Genomic DNA, 18944 nt, shown 5'->3' with positions numbered 1-18944 from the left:
GGTGATCTTGGTTTGCGCGAAAATCATTGAAAGCTTGGGTAAGGGCGGCGATGGCTTCTTGGAGGGGTGGGTCTGGTTGAAGGCGAGGAGGCATGGTTTCAGACGAGAGCACCAAATGTTAAAGATAAACAAGAAAGATTGAATTCCCAGTGGGGAAAGCCTAGGGGAAAGGAAGAATTTTTAGAATCAAACTTTTCTTATTTTATTCATTGCAATGATTACTCCTTTTGTAGGAGAATTTGGATAACATTGAAATTCCATGATTGCAGGATCAAGGGACACATGTTATCTCCTTGTCCATTGGATTAAACTTTCAAAAATTAAAAGAAACAACTTAGTTCTAGAATCTGCTATAGTTGCAGACAGCTGGTAACAGCATTCTTGTGTCCTTTAGGAATTGAGACGGGCTGGCTTCTTTGTGTCCCTTTTGGGTCTGTTTCTGATGTTGAGCCCAATATTGTTCTCTTGTGCACCTCCTTTGCTCGTATCATATACTCACATTATATTTTTCGTTTTTCCTCTCTATTGCTTTGGTGTTTGTTCCAAACCTCACTTTCTTTGTAAACTAATGATTGTTCCAAAAATTGTTATATAAATGGTTGTTCGAATAACACAACTGTTTCTCAAAATCCTCCAAGATCAGATCAATGCAATGGGCAGCAGACGAGTCCAATACAATTTCTTCCATGTTTGCATCAATATTTCACCTGCTGCTTTGGAACATCTTTTCTTATCAAGTCTACCCATCATACATGATTGAATAGCCAGTTTTCTTCCACTTCTTTTTATAATCCTCAAGCATAACTTCAATATCCTTGACAGCTTTCCAATCATCTCACGTTTTCGCAAACTCTTCATTTTTAATACAATTCAAAAGAATATAGCTTGTATAAAAAAAAAATTATTAGTTACCTGCTTTTTAACTTTATCCTCTTGGTCCTTTTTCATCATTTGATTAATTATTTCTTGAACCAATAACAAACTTACGTTTCTTTTAAGATGGAGCAATTTCCATCTCATGAGTCCTCACCTCACGAACGTCTTCCTCAATGGTTGTCAAGGTTGTCAAAATCGGGACTTTACTTTAGGTCGAAAGGGAATAGCAAAATCGGGACTCGTAAAATCGCAATCAAAATCGAAGGATTTTACTCAAGGTCTTTTGTAGAATCGATATAGCAAATTGTAAAATCGCAATCAAAATCGATGAATTTTACCCAAAAAAATTAATACTAAATATATGTTATGAATGGTATATAGTCATAAGTAACTTAGTTTATAAGAAATCGTAAAATCGCAATCAAAATTGATAGATTTTGTCTATTTTAGGATTCTACTATGGATTTGAGTCGTTGAAGGTGAAAAAAGTCACAAAATCCTAGATTTTAGAATTTAAGTCGAGATTTTAACAACAATACTCAATTGTCTTTTCTTCAAAGAAAAATCATCATATTCAACAACAATCTTCATAAATAGATATTTAATTTCATCTGGAACATAAACACAAGGTCCAACACCATCTCTATTACCAGCTACGTGACATTTGAATCTGGATATTCCTCCACTAAAAGCCTTGGAGCATTATTTTCATTTAACCCTTGTACTGGTTCCAAGAACATCAATCCCATGTTTCCATCCAAGATCATACTGATTTCCAGAAGCATTTTTTCTAGTTGTTTTAGCAGCAACAGGAGTGGTTGTGTTGGTCGAAGACATTTTGAGATAAAGAGCAAGCAACAAAGATAACAAGCTATAAGAAAACAAAGAGAACAAAATCAATAGATAGAATTATTTCCTAACAGGCTCTTACAAGTTTACGAGTCTAGAAGACAAAACATTTTTTAGTAACTGCAATGAGTTATGAAAAGTTGAAGCAGAAAACATTTATTGATGCATGTTATTTGATTGTTAGTCATCTTACGTTATTTTCAATATTTACCAACTCTTCCTCTATAAAACCCTTATAAATGTTGAGTTTGCAATGATAATCACAATTACAGGAAGCTAGCGGCGCCGTTTCGCCAAATTCCATCTCTTCCTCGATCTCCTCCCTTATTATGTTGCATTTGCAGAGATCTGGTAAAGTGATCTTTTATTTTATTTATCCAATTATCACTATATATTTAAGATATGTTCGTACACAAGAATATACTTTATTTTTTTTGAAGAGCACACACATATACTTGAATGATTGAATTTATTATGATGATAAATTAGGTAGGGTACATCAATTGTCGATTCATCTGATTCTATCGATGACTAATTGCATCTTTTTTATGGGTTTTTTCTCCTATTTAATTTTCTGTTGTTTTGCATCTACTAGATCTACAACCGATGCAACAAAGGTCAACTAATTGGCTATCATATCAAATATTTTCTTCAATGAGTGTGATTTCTTTGATTAAGTACGATGCCTTATGCTTCTTTCAATAAAGGTAAAAGTGTGCGAAGGGTTGTGACCATTTGGTATTTTATTAGCATATTTACCTAATTATATCTAGCTACAAACTGATACATCAAAAAAATGGCGGTGACAACAAGGAACTGAATGAATTTATGAAAGTGCATTATCAAAAGTACAATTAGTGTTTGTATTTGAAATCTATATATGAAAACATTCCCGATCCAATAGAAGATCTTAATTATCATCGACTCTCATCATCTCATCTATACCATTAATAAAATATGTTTTACTCGTACTTCTCTCTTTGATATTGTAACATATATTTCTCTTATTGTTACTCTACGATATCTAGGATAATATATATAGGGTTAAATCTTTATACTAACAATTTAGAGTTCTTAGAAATAATCTATTTCAAATTCCTTTCCTCTAAGGATGTCCACCTCATCAAAAACCTACTTGGCATATGTTCCCAAAATTCCTCCTAATTTTTAATACAAGCTTAATAATTTTAATTATTATTAAAAACCGTTTTTTATTTAACATTAAATTGTACATAAAGTAAATAGTTGGTTACAATCAGATAATGATTAATATAATTACTGTTTCGATTAAAATTTATATTTTACAATAAAAATTTGAACGTTACAAATCAAATAATTATTAATCTAATTAGTATTCAATTAACATTTATATGTAACATTAAAAATTTGGTTGGTTACAAAATTATAATAAATAAATTGAATAAATTATATTTTGAATTTTGGGACGTTACACTAAGGCATTAACCTACTAATTAAAAAAATTAATTTTATTAATTAATTTTTAAGGTTATATAATTAATTTTTGTTTGTTACAAAACTATATTACATAATTATTTATAAGATATTATTAAATATTAAATTAAATTTCAAATGTTATGAAGTTAATTTTTTTTGTACGTTACATGAAATATAATTTAATCGTTTAATGCACGTTTTATAATATTAAAGACGTTGATAATATTAATTTTAAAACGGTCAAATTGATAATTAATTGATATTAACCGTTATGGTACTATTTTTCTATATAAATAGTAGAGTTTTTGGGTATGAGTACACAACAATCACAAAATATAGTTTTTCGTTTTCTGTTCTCTGGTGCTCTGATATCTATATTTTAAACTATTTCTGTAATTTTTCTATTGCAAAGGAAAATGTCTATGAAACACGACTTCAACTCTAATGTTTCGCCAAGAAAACAATCGTGGACATGGTTGTGAGGGTTGTTCGTGCTTGGTTTGTTCAAGACTACAAAAATAAAAAACTATCATTTTCCATGGAGTTGGTTCTAATGGATCGAAAGGTACCTTTTTCATATCGTTTTTCTTTTTTGTTTTTTTTAGTATTTTTTTGTTTAAAGTATAATGTTCTCATCTCTTTTATCTAGGGTGATCGAATTGGTGCGTCTATACGAAGAACATTGATCTACAAGTCCAAGGAGCAACTCCAAGAGGGAATGGTGTTCACGATTTCCTCATTTGATGTTGCTAGCAACAGTGGTTCGTATCGACCATCACGCAATGAATACAAACTGAATTTCACAATCAACACAAAAGTCAAACTATCTAAAACTGTTTTGGTCCCAACAAACGTGTATTCGTTTACATCTGCATATGATGTTTTCAATGAATCTTACGACAACAACTTCTTGGTAGGTAAGTGACTATAATTTTCTTCATGTAGATTTTTTTTAATATTATTTTTGCTTACAAAAATAACACAATAATTTATATATTGAATTAATAAAATGTTTTGTTTAATATGATTCAATTGTATGTTATATTCTTTTAATAATAAATAGTAATTTGATCGATATTTTAATGTGTGTTATATATGCAGATGTAATTGGAGTCATGACTGGAGTTGGAGTTGAAAGAGAGTACGAAAGAGATGGTGTAAAAACTAAAATGAATGTCATTGAATTGGATTCAAATGGGTAGGTTTGATTTTTTTTTTTTTGTAATTCTAATTTTTCAAGACCTGTATTATAGTATTTTTATTAATATTTGTATAATCTTTGACAATTTTAAATAGGTATCGTTTTAAATGTACTCTTTTTGGAGAGTATGTTGAAGAGCTGAGCTCTTTCCTATCGTCCGGTGAATCTCAAAATGTTGTTGTAGCCATTATGTTGGCAAAAGTTAAATTGTTTCAAGGTAATAATTTATGACTAGCAATTGTGATTGTTTGTTTATACGAATATATATACTTGATTCATATACTTTTGAATCTTAATGATAGGAAAACCAGCATTGCAAAATGCATTTTCTTCCACTAGAATCACATTCAATCCTGAAATTGGTGAAACAAAGGAACTAAGGAAAAGGTATATATATATATATATATATATATATATATATATATATATATATATATATATATTTTTTTTTAATATAACATTTTTTTCTTCTTAAGTTATAATATTATTGATTGATACTTTTTATTATAGCTTTCTTAGTGCAAATACAAATTCTCCTGCATCGGGATTGATCCAATTACCAAATTCATCTCGCATACTTGTAAATGAAGAGTTTCTCTTACTTACTCCTAGGACCACTATTGAGGAGTTAAAGAATGTTAATAAGGTTTTTTTTATTTTTTTTATTTTTTTTATTACAAGTCTATTTTGGTAAAGTTTGTACACCTTTTGGTACAATGTTATTTTGTATATTGATGCAAGGCACCTCTTTTATTGTCTTGGGAATTTCAATTTTCAATTGAACAAATTGTTTTCGTTGCATGTATTGACACTTCAATAAAAAAAAAATTAGTTTCCATATTTTCAATTTACAATTTACTTATGTCTTAAACTTTACACAAATTCTAAAATAAATACAAAAATTAAATTTCCCTAAATGTGAATAATTAGCGATAACCTATTATATTAAAAATATTTTTGTGTTTTAAACTTATTTTTTGTTCACAAATATAAAATCAAACATGATTTGTTAATGCTTTTTTTTATATTCAAAATTTAACATAAAAATTCATTTTTTTTAATGAAATACAAAATATACATATATTTATGAGGTAAATTTTATTCAAAAATGTGCTTATTTTCATAAATTAAAAAAGTAATGTCAATGAATATTATTTATGAAACCAAGAAAAATAATAGATGTAACTAAAATTTTGAATTTAGGTTTTTTTTTAATTTATAATTGTGATCATAGAGATCATTGTGATTAAGTAAAAAATTAATATTTTTATTAAGAGTGAAAAATTAAAACATAGGTAATCATATCCATTTGATATATTGAATGACTGACAAACCAAAGTTAATACAAACTCTTACTAATTAGTTAATTTTTTAGAAATATATTAATTATTTAGAGTGTTTTTATCTTTTGGGTTTAATTGTACTTTTATTGATTATTTTATCACTCTCACAAAAATAGTTATCTATAAAATTTAACTTTTTGATCTCAATAAATGATTATTTATTGTTCAATTTTAAATACGAAGATAAAATATCACATAACGCCAAAATTATGGATGAAAAGAAACAAAAACAATGATATTTAAAAAATTTGTTAAAATTTAAATCATATTAAAAAAATTTAAATAAAATATATCCCGTGCTTGGCACGGGGCGTTACACTAGTATATATACGTTGTGTGATTTAAGTCACGCTAACATCATAACTGACATAAGTTAACTCACGCTATGTGACTTAACTTGCGTAAAAGTATATTCGACATTTCACTTGGGAATGAGCAGAACCTTTTGGTAAAGAGCAAAATTCAAAGTTCATTATTTTGAAATTTTGAAATGAGCTGAGGTACACTCATCTTATTGACTTGATAGGAAATTTGTACGTCGGCATGTTTAACTAAACTATCCCAATAGTATTCATACCCCTACTTTTAAAGCCTATTTAACTTAATTTTGGACCCTAATAGTTCAATGAGTTATACTCGCTTGATTTGGTGAAAAGATTTAATTATGGGTTTATATTTGGGTATTAAAGATCAATTTTCGTCCTAGTAAGCTTAGCTTGATTGGTACCGACATTGCATAATTTATGCAGGGGGTATGATTCGAACCCCGGACACCCTACTTCTCCACATTTAAATGTGTGAGCTCCAACTACTATACTACTAGAAAAAAAATCAATTTTCTATAGAACTTAGTTTTCTATATGTAATGTTTGTGTTTAGTTGCTTTGTTGATTTATGTGTGTATAACCTTTCCGTTGCATAGGAAAGAATCCTCACCTACAGAGAAAAGTTCAATACTAGATTTTTTTTTCTTAACCTTCTTTTACTAGGACACTTCACCTAATGATGTAAATTTAGTTTACACTCTACATCTGGCAAAATTTTCTACTAAATTGTTGTGCAAATACAATTGTATGGATCATCATCTACTTTGGTTTGCTAATTTTGTAGTAGATGAAATTTGATTTGGTTTATGTGATTATGGATTGTTGATAAATATTTAGGTGCTTTTTAGTTAATATTTGAAAAACAAAGACTAGATTACTCAAAAAAAAAATAAAGACTAGTTGCTGTATGTGTGCCCTATTCCTGGCTTCAACAAAGAAATACGAGGTGATGCTACTGCTTTGGCATACTTACAGTATTTGATTGCCAATGTGCAGTTGCAAGTAGGAGTGGGTATGGTTCAGTTAATTTTGATACGGTTCAGTTCGTTTAACTGGTTCGAATTGGTTTTTGGTTATTTTTACCCACCCCTAATTGCAAGCAAAGGGGCCTAGTGGAGTTGAGTAGTTGCTGGATCATGAAAAGGATGAGGAAGTTGACAATTGGTAAAATCCTAGAATTGCTAATATGAATAGGTCATTAGTTTATTAAATATTCTCTTGTGGACTATTTTTTTATCAAGTTTTTTTTTAATGGCAAAATATATTATAAATAAATAGGGGATTAGATCTTAAGTATTACTATTGTTTTTGTAATTTGAAAATTACGACGGAGGTTTGAAACTATTACCAGGGAGAGTCACGACCAGGTCGCCTACTTTAAGATGTTTCGTGGCACTACCTAAGTTGTGCAAGGTAGACTAACAACCGCACCGTCTCTAGGATAAAACAGCCCAGATTCTTACTGTACGATTAAAGGCTGCACTGCCAGAAATCGCTCGAGAATAACACCTCAATATGGTTTCGAAAAGTTTCGAAAAAACCACTCTAATATATACCACTCGAGAAACCAAAGAAGGAGGAAGAAAAGAACGGTTCGTCAACACAAACCGCGGGAGATGAGAAGGGGAGAAAACCAGAGAAGAGGATTCGATTCTCGGTTTTGGAGTGAAGAATACCAATCCCGAGCTCTCTATTTATAGAGGGGATTCGACTTCGTTTTCTCCTCCGACCCGGTTCGCGACCCGCCAAACCCAGCCCACGACCCACGTAACGGTAACCATGACGCGGAAACGTGGAGCGGAAGCTTGCGCGTGTGAAAAACGTGTGAGACTTGGTCCTCCGCGTGCGGGAATCTCGGAGCGGCAAATAAAAAATTATTTTTTCCATTTTCTGAGCGCCAAAAAATTATTTCTTTATTGACCCAAGCCCGGTCGGACGGCGGCGGCGTCGCGCGCATGTTATATAATTTTTGGCTAGCGCTCACTCCGTTCACAAAAGTGGGTACCCCAAGGGCACACCCTTGGAGGTGATATCCCTCATATATAAACACTACTAGAGTGTGTGATCTACTCAATGTGGGACATAAAATTTTCAATTCATGCTTTACACTAGTTTCTACATCCTTGTGTTTACATTCCAAAGTCTCCACATAACAACTAGTATACTCCAAGTTTATGCCAATATACACTAGTGTTCCAACAATTACACCAAAGTGAAAGTAAAAATACAACCGGGGAAAAATCAACAACAATCAATTTTTCAACACCACCAACAAAGATAAAAAAAAGCAGTCAACGATGATTTATAGCATCAAACGATCAGATTTGCCCACCACTCAACTTCTGATAAGTCGGAGGAGCCATCCAAAAAAAGCCTAAAAGAACTTGCGTCAAGTAATCTTGATTAGATGTCATTACTCAAAGTTTACTGTTGCACATTTAAAATCATCTAAGTTATGAGCATGATGATATTTTAAAAGACTTGTTAAAATATATAAATATAATCATTTTTTGACAACCTAACTTTATGTCCTTTTGGAAACCTAATTGTAAGCATTTTTTGATCTCCTGCAGGCCGGATTGTCTTTTTATTCTCCTTCCTCTTGAGTGGATATATGGAGTTTGATTGTACTCACAATTTGGATGCAAGAATAAGAATAGTATAGATGAGAATTATATATAGAGTACATGCATTAGATGAAAACATGTGATGTGATCATTTTAATATATAATTGAAATTGTATTGCACAGTGCATTTCTATTATGATATTCAATTTCAAAATATTTATATGAGAACATATTTGGAGTGTTCAAGTTAGACTGTTTCACCAAATCTGAATGAAGTTTATATAAAAATTATAAATATGCGATATGTTGCAAAACTTACGAGTTGGCAACATTATTTTTGTTGTTACTAATGATGATACAAAAAATGTAAATAAAAAAAATAAAAATCAATTAACTTAATTACTAGAAATCTGTCATTTAAAGTTGAATAGGTGAAGTGTAGAAAGTTTGAAAGTCGACCCTTACATATATTATGTAATGTCTCTGCCAACCATAAGTTAAGCTTACAGAGATAACAACTAACATTTTTTTAATTCTATCCGATAATTAGAAAAAATGATCAAATGTTACTACTAGTAACATTTTTCGTTATTTAGTGATATTTTTCAACGCTACAAATTTTTTTATAGTGTGATTTCTAATCGGTGGTGGAGTGTCACAAAATTTTGTGAAGGGCCAAAATAAATTAATAATTATAGCATTTGAGGTAATCTCATAAGTCGCACCATACATTTTTCAACCCTCAAATTGTGCCTCTTCGTCCTCTTAAAGAATTTTGTTCCTCCCAAATAAAGCATAACACGCGAGGATTGTATAATTTTATCATTCATGTCTAACCATTTGTTGTATCCTCATAGTCCTACTAGTGGAATACTCCCACCTCAAACAGAGTTTCCACCTAATTTTCCACACGCATACATCAATTATGCATTTCACCTTGTAACTTCAACATCACTTGGACATCCTCCATGGTGACAATTCCTTCTTTACATTAAACATGGTATCCTTGAAGTGCTCAAAGGATACTTTTAATGAACACAATAATTGTATAGCATGGTCTTTATCCTCAATGTTCACTTCAATATTCACCAAATCATAAGGTATTTGCTAAAATCCATAAATTTCTTTGTGATATTTTTTTTAGTCCAACATCATAAATGTGTAAAGTTGTTGGTCATAAACGAAAAATCCAAATTTCACTACATTGCCGCCACGGTTATCCCCTTCACGACCAAGTCGCCGTAAACACTGACGACTCAGCAAGAGGGTGGGGGTGATGACATCGTAAGCATGCAAGCGCACCACCGTCTGAAGGTCTACATTGTGTCCTTTGTGGTTTGGATTTGGAGGAGAAGAGGATGGGAGGTTGTAAGCAAAGAGGGTTTTCTAGTGAGATGGGAGAGCGAAATTTCTAGTGAGAGAGTGAAGAAAACCATATGATATACTCCAACACAAACATTAAATCTTAAACTAGGCAGCAATGGAGTGATCAAAACACATGGTGGCTTTAGAAGGGAGCTTTTTGAGATCACTTCTCCATAAAATGCATATAATTGTATCCTTTAAATCTCATGTGTGGTCCTTATAGTCAAAAGTAGAAATTTGAACCATGAACAATATGGTTGAAAAAAAAAATAATGATCATGTGCTCCTTATTTCTTTTGGTCAAGTAGTCTAGTGGTTAGAGCTCACACAATTTAATTGTGGAGAAGTGAAGTGTCCGGGGTTCGAACCCCAGCTCCTGCATATAATATGCAATATCCCTACCAACTGAGGTAAGCTCACGGGGATTGTGCTCCTTATTTCTAAAAGTAGGAAATTATAGTTAAAAGATAATAAACATGTGTTCCAAAAATGATAATGATCATGTGGTCCTTATTTTTTTTAAATGTCGAATATCACATTTATCTTATCTTTTATACATAAGCCCACACCCTCTAACACTTTACGCTCACGAAACAAATTAACACATTTCAATATTGTGTTATGAATTTTCCATTTTAGAAAATAAATGGCAAACATGAATGTTGCATGTGTGGTTTTGGTGATATGCATGTTTGTTTGCACCTATGCAGAAGCTATAATTTACTGCTATGATACAGCTGATATTATTAAACCATGCTTTATTTATCTTTTAACTGACTTTGACTTTCCAGAAATTGAGCCAGATTGTTGTAATGCAGTAAAGAAAGTTGATGATGCTGCCATCACCAAACGTGATCGTAGGGAAACTTGTAGCTGCTTGAAGCAACTTGCTAGTAATATTTTTCATCTTGATGTGGATAAAGGTGATAGACTTTTTGGCTTATGTGAGGCTAAGATTCACTACAAGATTAACCCCAATGCAGAATGTGCTAAGTACGTTTAAATTTCACTTATAGCAGCTTATGGCAATTTTCATTAGTTTTTTTCGATATTTATTTTCATAAGTTCTCCAATATAGCTTATAAAAACAACTTATAGCATATTAAAAAAGAATTTAACTTTATTTTATCTTTTTCAATAAAAATAACTTATGAAAGCTTATGCAAATGTGCTTAGGATAACAAATATTTGTGTTATAAGCCGTAAATAAGTTGGTTAACCAAACATGCCCTAACTATTGAAATTTTATGTCTGAGATCTAATTGCCTTGTCATACTAACTGTAATTGAAATTCTTTGTTATAGGCTATTTTGAACTAATTCATAATTAGACTTAAATGCATTTTTGACCTCTTAAATTTTAAAAAATTACGATTTTGAACATCTAACAAAAAAATAACAATTTCACCATCTATATTTAGGAAAATATGTTCTTTTGACCCTTTATCTATATGGAAATATGTTCTTTCACCCCTTTATCCTTAGGAGAAAATAAGCTCTCTTGCCCTATTATTTTTATAAAATATTGCGATTTTGGCTCCCTGTTTTTTGACACGTGACATCTTCTCAATAATTTTGCAATGTTTTGTAAAGTTAGATTGATATTTTTTTTGTCAGGGGTCCAAATCGCAACTTTTTAAAAGTAAATGAGTTAAAAATGCATTTAAGCCTAATCGATTTTATTTTTAAGAATAATTCATAGTTAGTAGATCTTTTAAGAATAATTCGTCATATTGGCATTTCCCTACTTTATGGACTAGCGCCAGCAGTTGCCTTTGAGATAAACACTAAACAAAAAGTCTATTTTAAAAGTTTTAAAGTATTGAATCCACCATTTTTAAGATCAAACTTTTTTTTTTTTTAATTTTTTTTTTCTTCTAACAAGTATCTAAGCATTTCTACTCTATCCTTAAATCTAGGACCCATAAGACCAAATCATGATAATCAAGAAAGTTGGTAGTGATATAATTAATATTATTTTTACATGTTTTTTTTTTAAGAGATAATTAGTTAATTTCATGTTATAACATTTATAAAATTTAAGATTAAAGTCACTACTAATCAAGTAGAAATTCACCTTGAAGGAGAATAAGTGGGGTGTCTGGGATTCGAACCCCGACTCGTATATATATTAAATATTATCTTTTACCAAGTGAGCTAAGCTCACGGAAACTCACATTGATTGGTTTAATCTTATGTGGGGTTTATTTAAAAAAGGTTTGTCTAACATGTGCAATATTGCACATGTTAAGGTAACTAAAAGTAGCAAGTTTTTATTGAAACCAACAATTATTTAACAAAAAGTTATATATTTAATACAAAATGTTCAACTTCCAATGCAAAGTTACTATTTTAAATTTCTTAACATGTGCAAATTTGTACATGATAGAAAAACCCATTTAAAAATTAGGAAAATAGTTAATTAATTTATATTTGCAAAGGAAAATTGGGAATTAATTACGACTTATTGTTTTCTTTATTGGTTATATTTGCAGAATCAAGGCAGAGGAAATTGTGGCTAATGCACGATCGGGGAACATTCTCACTACTATATGACAATGCTTTAAAAGATTGATGGAGGCTCATCTTAAATACAACCCAACACTCTTATTTAAATTTGAGTTTCAGATTATTCATCATTTTTTTTTTTTTTTTAAGAATTATTCATCATATTATTAGCTCAAAAATAATATGGGTTTCCAATTTGAAAGTTTTTCGATAAATTCGTTAACAATTGTTAACAATGATTCTATTTTTGTTTAATTTTTGTTCAAACAATCAAATCAAGATAGGAACTTTGTCGCCCAATATTCCATTTACTAAATTCTCCAGAGAGTTTTAGAAGGTAAATGATTTTTTTTAGAACTAAAAGGCTAAGAAAAACATGAGTAATAAACATAAAAAAAAAAAAAAATTAGCCAAAGTGCTAGTAAAATATGTTTTTTCTAATGAAAAATATAATATGTAAGATTAGAAAAGAGAGAGTCAGGAGTACACAATGTACTCTAAAAAACCAAGCACATGCTACAAAAACGAGAAAAAGTCAAGCGCATTAGAAAAGGAGAATTACTTTTCCCATCCTGTGGTAGTCTCACGTAATGAAATTGGAGGACTAACATAATGAAATTGGAGGCTAAACTTATCCTTAAAAACCGGTTCTTAAGATGAGAGTTGTCTCCTCTATATAAACTCTTATCAAGAGTCTTATCTATCCGATGTGGGATATGAACTTTTCCCAATATATCATGCACCCTGTAAAATTTTTAAAAATGTCATTTTACAGTTCAGATTTCATAATCCGGACGAGTTCGGATTTCATAATCCGGACTATGCTTAATGCTTATGCATATCTTTAAACATAATTTCGTGCATATGGAATGCACACCTCTCCAATCTACTATATATTTGGCCATCCACGTCAAGGGGCAAGACTTTCCAATTCTCAGGTGGAGCTCCCATCTATATGAAGGTACATTCAAATCCATAAGTAGATCAATAAAATTGAACCCTCTTCCAGAGTGTCATGGACAACCCATATGCCGTCGTTAGTGCTTAATGGAATCCCGAAATTGGCAAGTACTTCTGGCTCCTTGTAGGATTTGCTTCGAAAAAAAGAGTAGAACCGTGAGTACGACATCTAAAGGAATCCTCCATCCACCAAATGACCTTTCTCTTACTAAAAGATCCCCCGAAGTTAATCTCTAAACACTTATTTGTGGGATCCAACCATTGCCACATGTACAGCATACTTTGACAAAATGGAAGGTAGTATGTGATGACAAGTAGTAAGATACATGGTGTAGTGTATGGGTGGCATGTGTTGTGGTGCATGCAAGGGACCCTTGGTGTGGTGCATGCATTGCAAGGGACACTTGGTGTTTTGCATGAAAGGCAAATGACAAATGTCTTCATGCATGTGAGGCAACTTTGGCTGGCTTCTCTTATAAATAGGACCATGAGCAAGCATTCAAAAACACCACAAGAGAAGAGCAAGAGAGAAAGAGAGCCTTGCTCAAGAGAGAAGTCATCTTCATAGAGAGTTTTCTTTTGAGAGAAATAGTGAGCCAATTTGTGAGAGTGTTCCTTACAAATTGAGAGATATATTATAGTGAGATCCACCTAAGGGTGAAGTTGTTGTATTCCCATTATCATTATAGTGGAAGTTTTTTAAGAGGCCCAAGGGTCCCGTGGTTTTTCCCTTTCTCACATTGAGAAGGTTTTCCACGCTAAAATTCTCTTTGTGTCATTACGCTTATATTTCACGTTTCCGCTAGTGCCTATTTTGAGTTCACGGAGGAAGGAAATTATGCAGGCATTTACCAACAGTGGTATCAGAGCCTGGTTGCTTTGGGACTGTGAGGTGTCGTATCTGCAAGATAATTCTTAGTATGCTCTGTGGCTGCAACATTGTTTGATCTTCCACATCAAAAAAGAAATTTCTTGTCGCTAGAAATAAATTGAGGTAGTGATATATTGCATGTCTAGGAGTTCTGGCAAGGAAAGACTTGATATTTAAGCGTGTCTATTGACCCACCTCTCTTTCCTGGGAACTTTCCTAGTGCACTATTCACGAACTCATATTTTTTTTCTAGTATACGATATTAGGCAGTTGGTTATATGTTCAAGCTAACTGCTGACAACTACTCATATTGGAAGCTGATGATGGAAGACCACTTGTATTGCAAAGACTTTCATGAGCCAATCACCCGAAAGGATAAACCCGAGAAGAAGACCGATACCGAGTGGCAGCTTCATAACCGGAAGGTAGTAGCCATGATTAGAAAATACATCGACAGAAGTCTGTTCGAGCATGTTTCAACTTATACCAGTGTGTATGAGTTATGGACAAAACTTGAATCCTTGATTCAAAAGAAGACGCCAAGGAACAAATCCCACCTTGTTAGACGACTTGTGAAATTGGAGTACTCAGATGGCCAAAACATGATTGAGAATTTGAATACCTTCAAAGGTATTGTGAATCAACTAACGAAGGCTGACATGAAGATAGATGATGAGTTGCAAACTCTTCTACTCCTAAGTTCTCTACCTGAGATTTGGGACACTCTAGTCGTCACTCTCAGTAACTCTGCTCTAGATGGGAAACTTGTGATGGATTCTGTTACAGATTCCTTACTAAAAGAATCAAGACGGAGGGAAAGAGGCTTCAACAACCATTTCGAAGCAAATATTGTTGATAATAGAGGAAGGAGTAAGAATCGTGAAAGAGGTGGTCGTGGGAGATCACAAGCTCGATCCAAGTCCCGCACAAGACCAAGTTGTTATTATTGTGGCAAACCAGGTCAGAAAAGACCTGAGTGCAGATTCTTGAAGAGAGATCAACAGGCTGGAACAGTCCATCCAGATCTGATAAACCAAAAGAAGAATAAAGAAGATGGAACCACGACAGAACTAACAAGAATTTCTTTCTTGTTGAAGAGGAGAGCTATCTAAATTTAGTGTCTGATGACTGCATTTGGATAATTGAGTCAGGAGCATCCTTTCATGTAACCCCTCATGAAGAATTCTTCTCATCATATCAAAAACGAGATTTTGGTATGGTCAAGATGGGCAATCAAGTCACAAGCAAAATTGTTGGCATTGGCGAGGTGACTATGGTTACAGAGAATGTTTGTAAGCTCGTATTGAAGGAGGTTAGACATGTTCCAGACATGCGTCTAAACCTTATCTCAACAGGAAAGTTAGATGATGCTGGGATGATAAACCAATTTGGAGCTGGTAGATGGAAGCTCAGTAAGGGAAGTATGATCATTGCTCGTGGTAAAAAGGAAGGCTCTCTGTATATGATGCAGGGAAAGATAAATAAGGGAGATATCAATGTATCTCAAGACAAGAGCAAGGAATTGTGGCACAAACGACTTGGCCACATGAGCGAGAAAGGTTTGGATATTCTTGCTAAGAATCATCTTCCAAACATCAAGGGTCAACCACTTGAATCCTGTGAAGATTGTCTAGCAGGCAAACAACACAGAGTATCCTTTCAAAGATCAGATGATGCAAGAAGAAGAAAGCATATCTTAGATCTTGTTCATTCAGATGTTTGCTCTACATCTGAAAGGTCTCTTAGTGGCTCACAATACTTTGTTATCTTCATTGACGATCACTCTAGAAAAGTGTGAGTGTATCCATTGAAGAGGAAAGATCAAGTTCTTCAGGTTTTCAAAGAATTCCATGCCTCTGTAGAACGGACATCTAGAAGAAAACTGAAATGTTTAAGGACAGATAATGGTGGAGAGTATATAGGGAAATTTGCAACCTACTGTAAATCTAATGGAATAAGACATGAGAAAGTACCTCCCAAGACTCCTCAGATGAATGGAGTAGCTGAAAGGATGAATAGAACGATTGTAGAGAAAGTCAGAAGCATGCTTTCTCAAGCAAAACTTCCCAAATCATTTTGGGGTGAAGCAGTGAGAACTGCAGTTGATTTGATAAATTTGTCTCCTTCAAGACCTTTAAATGGAGAGATACCAGATGAAGTATGGTATGGAATGAAAGCCTTCTATGGTCATTTGAGAGTCTTTGGATGCAGGGCATTTGTCCATGTTCCAAAAGATGAAAGAGCAAAGCTAGATGCTAAGACGAAGGAGTGCATATACCTTGGTTCACCAAGAGATGAACCTGGCTTTAGATTATGGGATCCTGCTACTAAGAAGCTTGTTCGAAGCAGAGATGTGGTATTCTATGAAGATTAGACAATCCACGACATTCAATCTAATAAGCCAAAGGCCATTGTGGTACACAATTCAGGGGGAGAGATTCCTCAGATGAATTACGATCGTGATCAGCTAACAGAACCCAATCAGATGGATGAGCCTGATCATATAGACCAAAATCAAGCAATGCATGAAGAGCAGATGGCAGATGAGGATGTTGAGATGGAACAAGAACCTCAATTGAGAAGATCAACGAGATCTAGACAACCATCAAGAAGATACTTCTCAGGTGAATATGTAAACTTCACTGAGGAAGGGGAACCTCAAAGCTTCATGGAAGCCATAGAGACAACCAATAAAGAAAAATGGTTGTAATCCATGGAAGAAGAGATGCAATCCCTAAAGGAGAATGAGACGTATGACCTGGTAAAATTGCCAAATGGAAAGAGGGCATTGAAAAATAAATGGGTGTTCAAACTTAAGTCTGAAGAGAACAACCCAAATCCCAGATACAAAGCACGAATAGTCGTGAAGGGGTGCCATCAAAAGAAAGGCATTGATTTTGAAGAAATATTCTCATCGGTGGGGAAGATGACATCCATTAGAGCAATCCTTGGTCTAGCTGCAAAACTAGACTTAGAGATAGAACAACTTGATGTTAAAACAGCATTCTTGCACGGAGACCTAGAGGAAGAAATCTACATGGAGCAACCTGAAGGTTTCATTGAACCAGGCAAATAACACCTTGTGTGTCGCTTGAAGAAAAGTCTATATGGCTTGAAGCAGGCTCCAAGACAATGGTACAAGAAGTTTGAGCAACTTGCACACCCTCAAGGCCGGGCCTGACCCTGCTCCCATTTCCGGTTTCCTCCAACGTTCATTGTACTCGGTAAGTGTATTGTTTATTTTCTACAACTTTTAATGAACAAATGAACAATAAAAACACAATATTATAAATTTCAGTATGAATGCTTGGCAATGGAATGAAAATATAAAATTTTCTGACAACTTTATGTGTTTCTTATACTTACAATGCTATATATTTTAGGGGTCTTTCTTAGTTTGTATAAGCACTATACATTTAATCTTGTGATCATACAAAATTTGCTCTTTGTACTCCTACCCATTACAAAAGAAACGTGTTTTTTTTTTTACAAGGAAAAAAATTTCATTATAACGTGTCTGGCAATAAATCAAACGCCAAGACAACATCAATATAATTGGGAGCATTTTTAATCCATACATTCTCATGATGAGATGATACATATTTTGTTAAATAATGCGCAACCTTGGCCTCACGCCTAATGTGCACAAAATGTAAATTTTGAAAATGACAAACTAAAAGTCTACAATCATCAACAATGTTACCCATGTATGAAAGAGGCGATTGGGAATCCGTGACACCCGATATCACATTTTGCGAATCGGATTCAACAAGCACGTTCAAAAATAACATATCCTTTGCGAATTCCACACCTTTTTTCATCGCCATAGCTTCAACCATATCAGAATTTGTCAGAATCGATGTTTTCCAACATGTTGTGGCAACAACAACACCCTCAAAGTCCCTAACAATCGCCGACAGTCCCCATGTTCCATCCTCCTTCTGTCTAGCTGCATTGGTGTTGAGTTTATACCAGCCGGGTGGAGGGACAGTCCATCGCACATTTGATGTACGTATGTATGGGACAACCTTGATTTTGCACTTGCATCTGTATCTCACTGGAATTATTGTACTGCTGAACCGCTAGCATTGCATGTGTCAAGCTCACATCTGGATCTGGCACATTAATTCCTTCAAAACATCTTTTATTTCCAATAAACCAAATCTCATTTCAAATAGCTATAATCAGCTTATTTGTTTCATTATCACCCTACTTAATAATATTTTTAATCCATTCCACAAAGGAAATAGTATCCTAGTTTTGCCCGGGCAGATTTAAAAATTTCTAAAAATAAGCGATAATATGTTTAATTTTATTGTTTTCCCACATCATTAATCTCCTCCACAAAATTCTAAAAAATGGAGACATAAATTAAGATTCATTTTAATGGAGATATTTGTGAGGTTTTGATAATTAAACGATATTAAAATTAAATATATAAGTGATAAAAAGATAAGAAAACTCTTTCAGAAATAGATAATAAAATTAAATTGATTCTCCTTTAAAAAAAATTATATGAACCGGTTCAAAAAAAAATGGAAGAAAAAACAAATTGAAATATAATATTAAAAAATAAAAGAAAAGGTTGCCTGCGTGAAATGAATAGAGATGCTTGTGAAATAAA

The 18944-nt window shown here is 33.0% G+C and overlaps 2 protein-coding genes across 2 annotated transcripts; both read left to right on the top strand.

Annotated features, from left to right (window-relative positions):
* Nucleotides 1-3750: 3750 nt before the first annotated feature.
* On the top strand, nt 3751-5066 carry LOC120579844 (uncharacterized). Its single transcript, XM_039832521.1, has 4 exons — nt 3751-4097; nt 4282-4378; nt 4477-4768; nt 4892-5066. The coding sequence occupies exons 1-3, from the start codon at nt 3899-3901 to the stop codon at nt 4610-4612; spliced, it is 432 nt and encodes a 143-aa protein (XP_039688455.1). The 5' UTR covers nt 3751-3898; the 3' UTR covers nt 4613-4768; nt 4892-5066.
* A 5499-nt stretch (nt 5067-10565) lies between these two features.
* LOC11424039 (non-specific lipid-transfer protein 5) lies at nt 10566-12725 on the top strand. Its single transcript, XM_003605256.3, has 2 exons — nt 10566-10975; nt 12477-12725. The coding sequence occupies exons 1-2, from the start codon at nt 10629-10631 to the stop codon at nt 12535-12537; spliced, it is 408 nt and encodes a 135-aa protein (XP_003605304.1). The 5' UTR covers nt 10566-10628; the 3' UTR covers nt 12538-12725.
* The last annotated feature ends 6219 nt before the right edge of the window (nt 12726-18944 follow it).

This window comes from Medicago truncatula, chromosome 4 (assembly GCF_003473485.1).
Source record: "Medicago truncatula cultivar Jemalong A17 chromosome 4, MtrunA17r5.0-ANR, whole genome shotgun sequence".
Classification (NCBI taxonomy): domain Eukaryota; kingdom Viridiplantae; phylum Streptophyta; class Magnoliopsida; order Fabales; family Fabaceae; genus Medicago; species Medicago truncatula.
Note: the sequence above shows the minus strand (reverse complement) of the source record. Positions and strands in the feature narration are given on the sequence as shown.

Excerpts from the sequence above, each read along its gene's own strand:
- LOC11424039 (XM_003605256.3), top strand. The coding sequence starts at position 10,629 with ATGGCAAACATGAATGTTGCATGTGTGGTTTTGGTGATATGCATGTTT. Across the intron at positions 10,976-12,476 it reads CCCAATGCAGAATGTGCTAA|AATCAAGGCAGAGGAAATTG; the intron begins GTACGTTTAAAT and ends TTATATTTGCAG.
- LOC120579844 (XM_039832521.1), top strand. The coding sequence starts at position 3,899 with ATGGTGTTCACGATTTCCTCATTTGATGTTGCTAGCAACAGTGGTTCG. Across the intron at positions 4,098-4,281 it reads CGACAACAACTTCTTGGTAG|ATGTAATTGGAGTCATGACT; the intron begins GTAAGTGACTAT and ends TTATATATGCAG. Across the intron at positions 4,379-4,476 it reads ATTGAATTGGATTCAAATGG|GTATCGTTTTAAATGTACTC; the intron begins GTAGGTTTGATT and ends AATTTTAAATAG.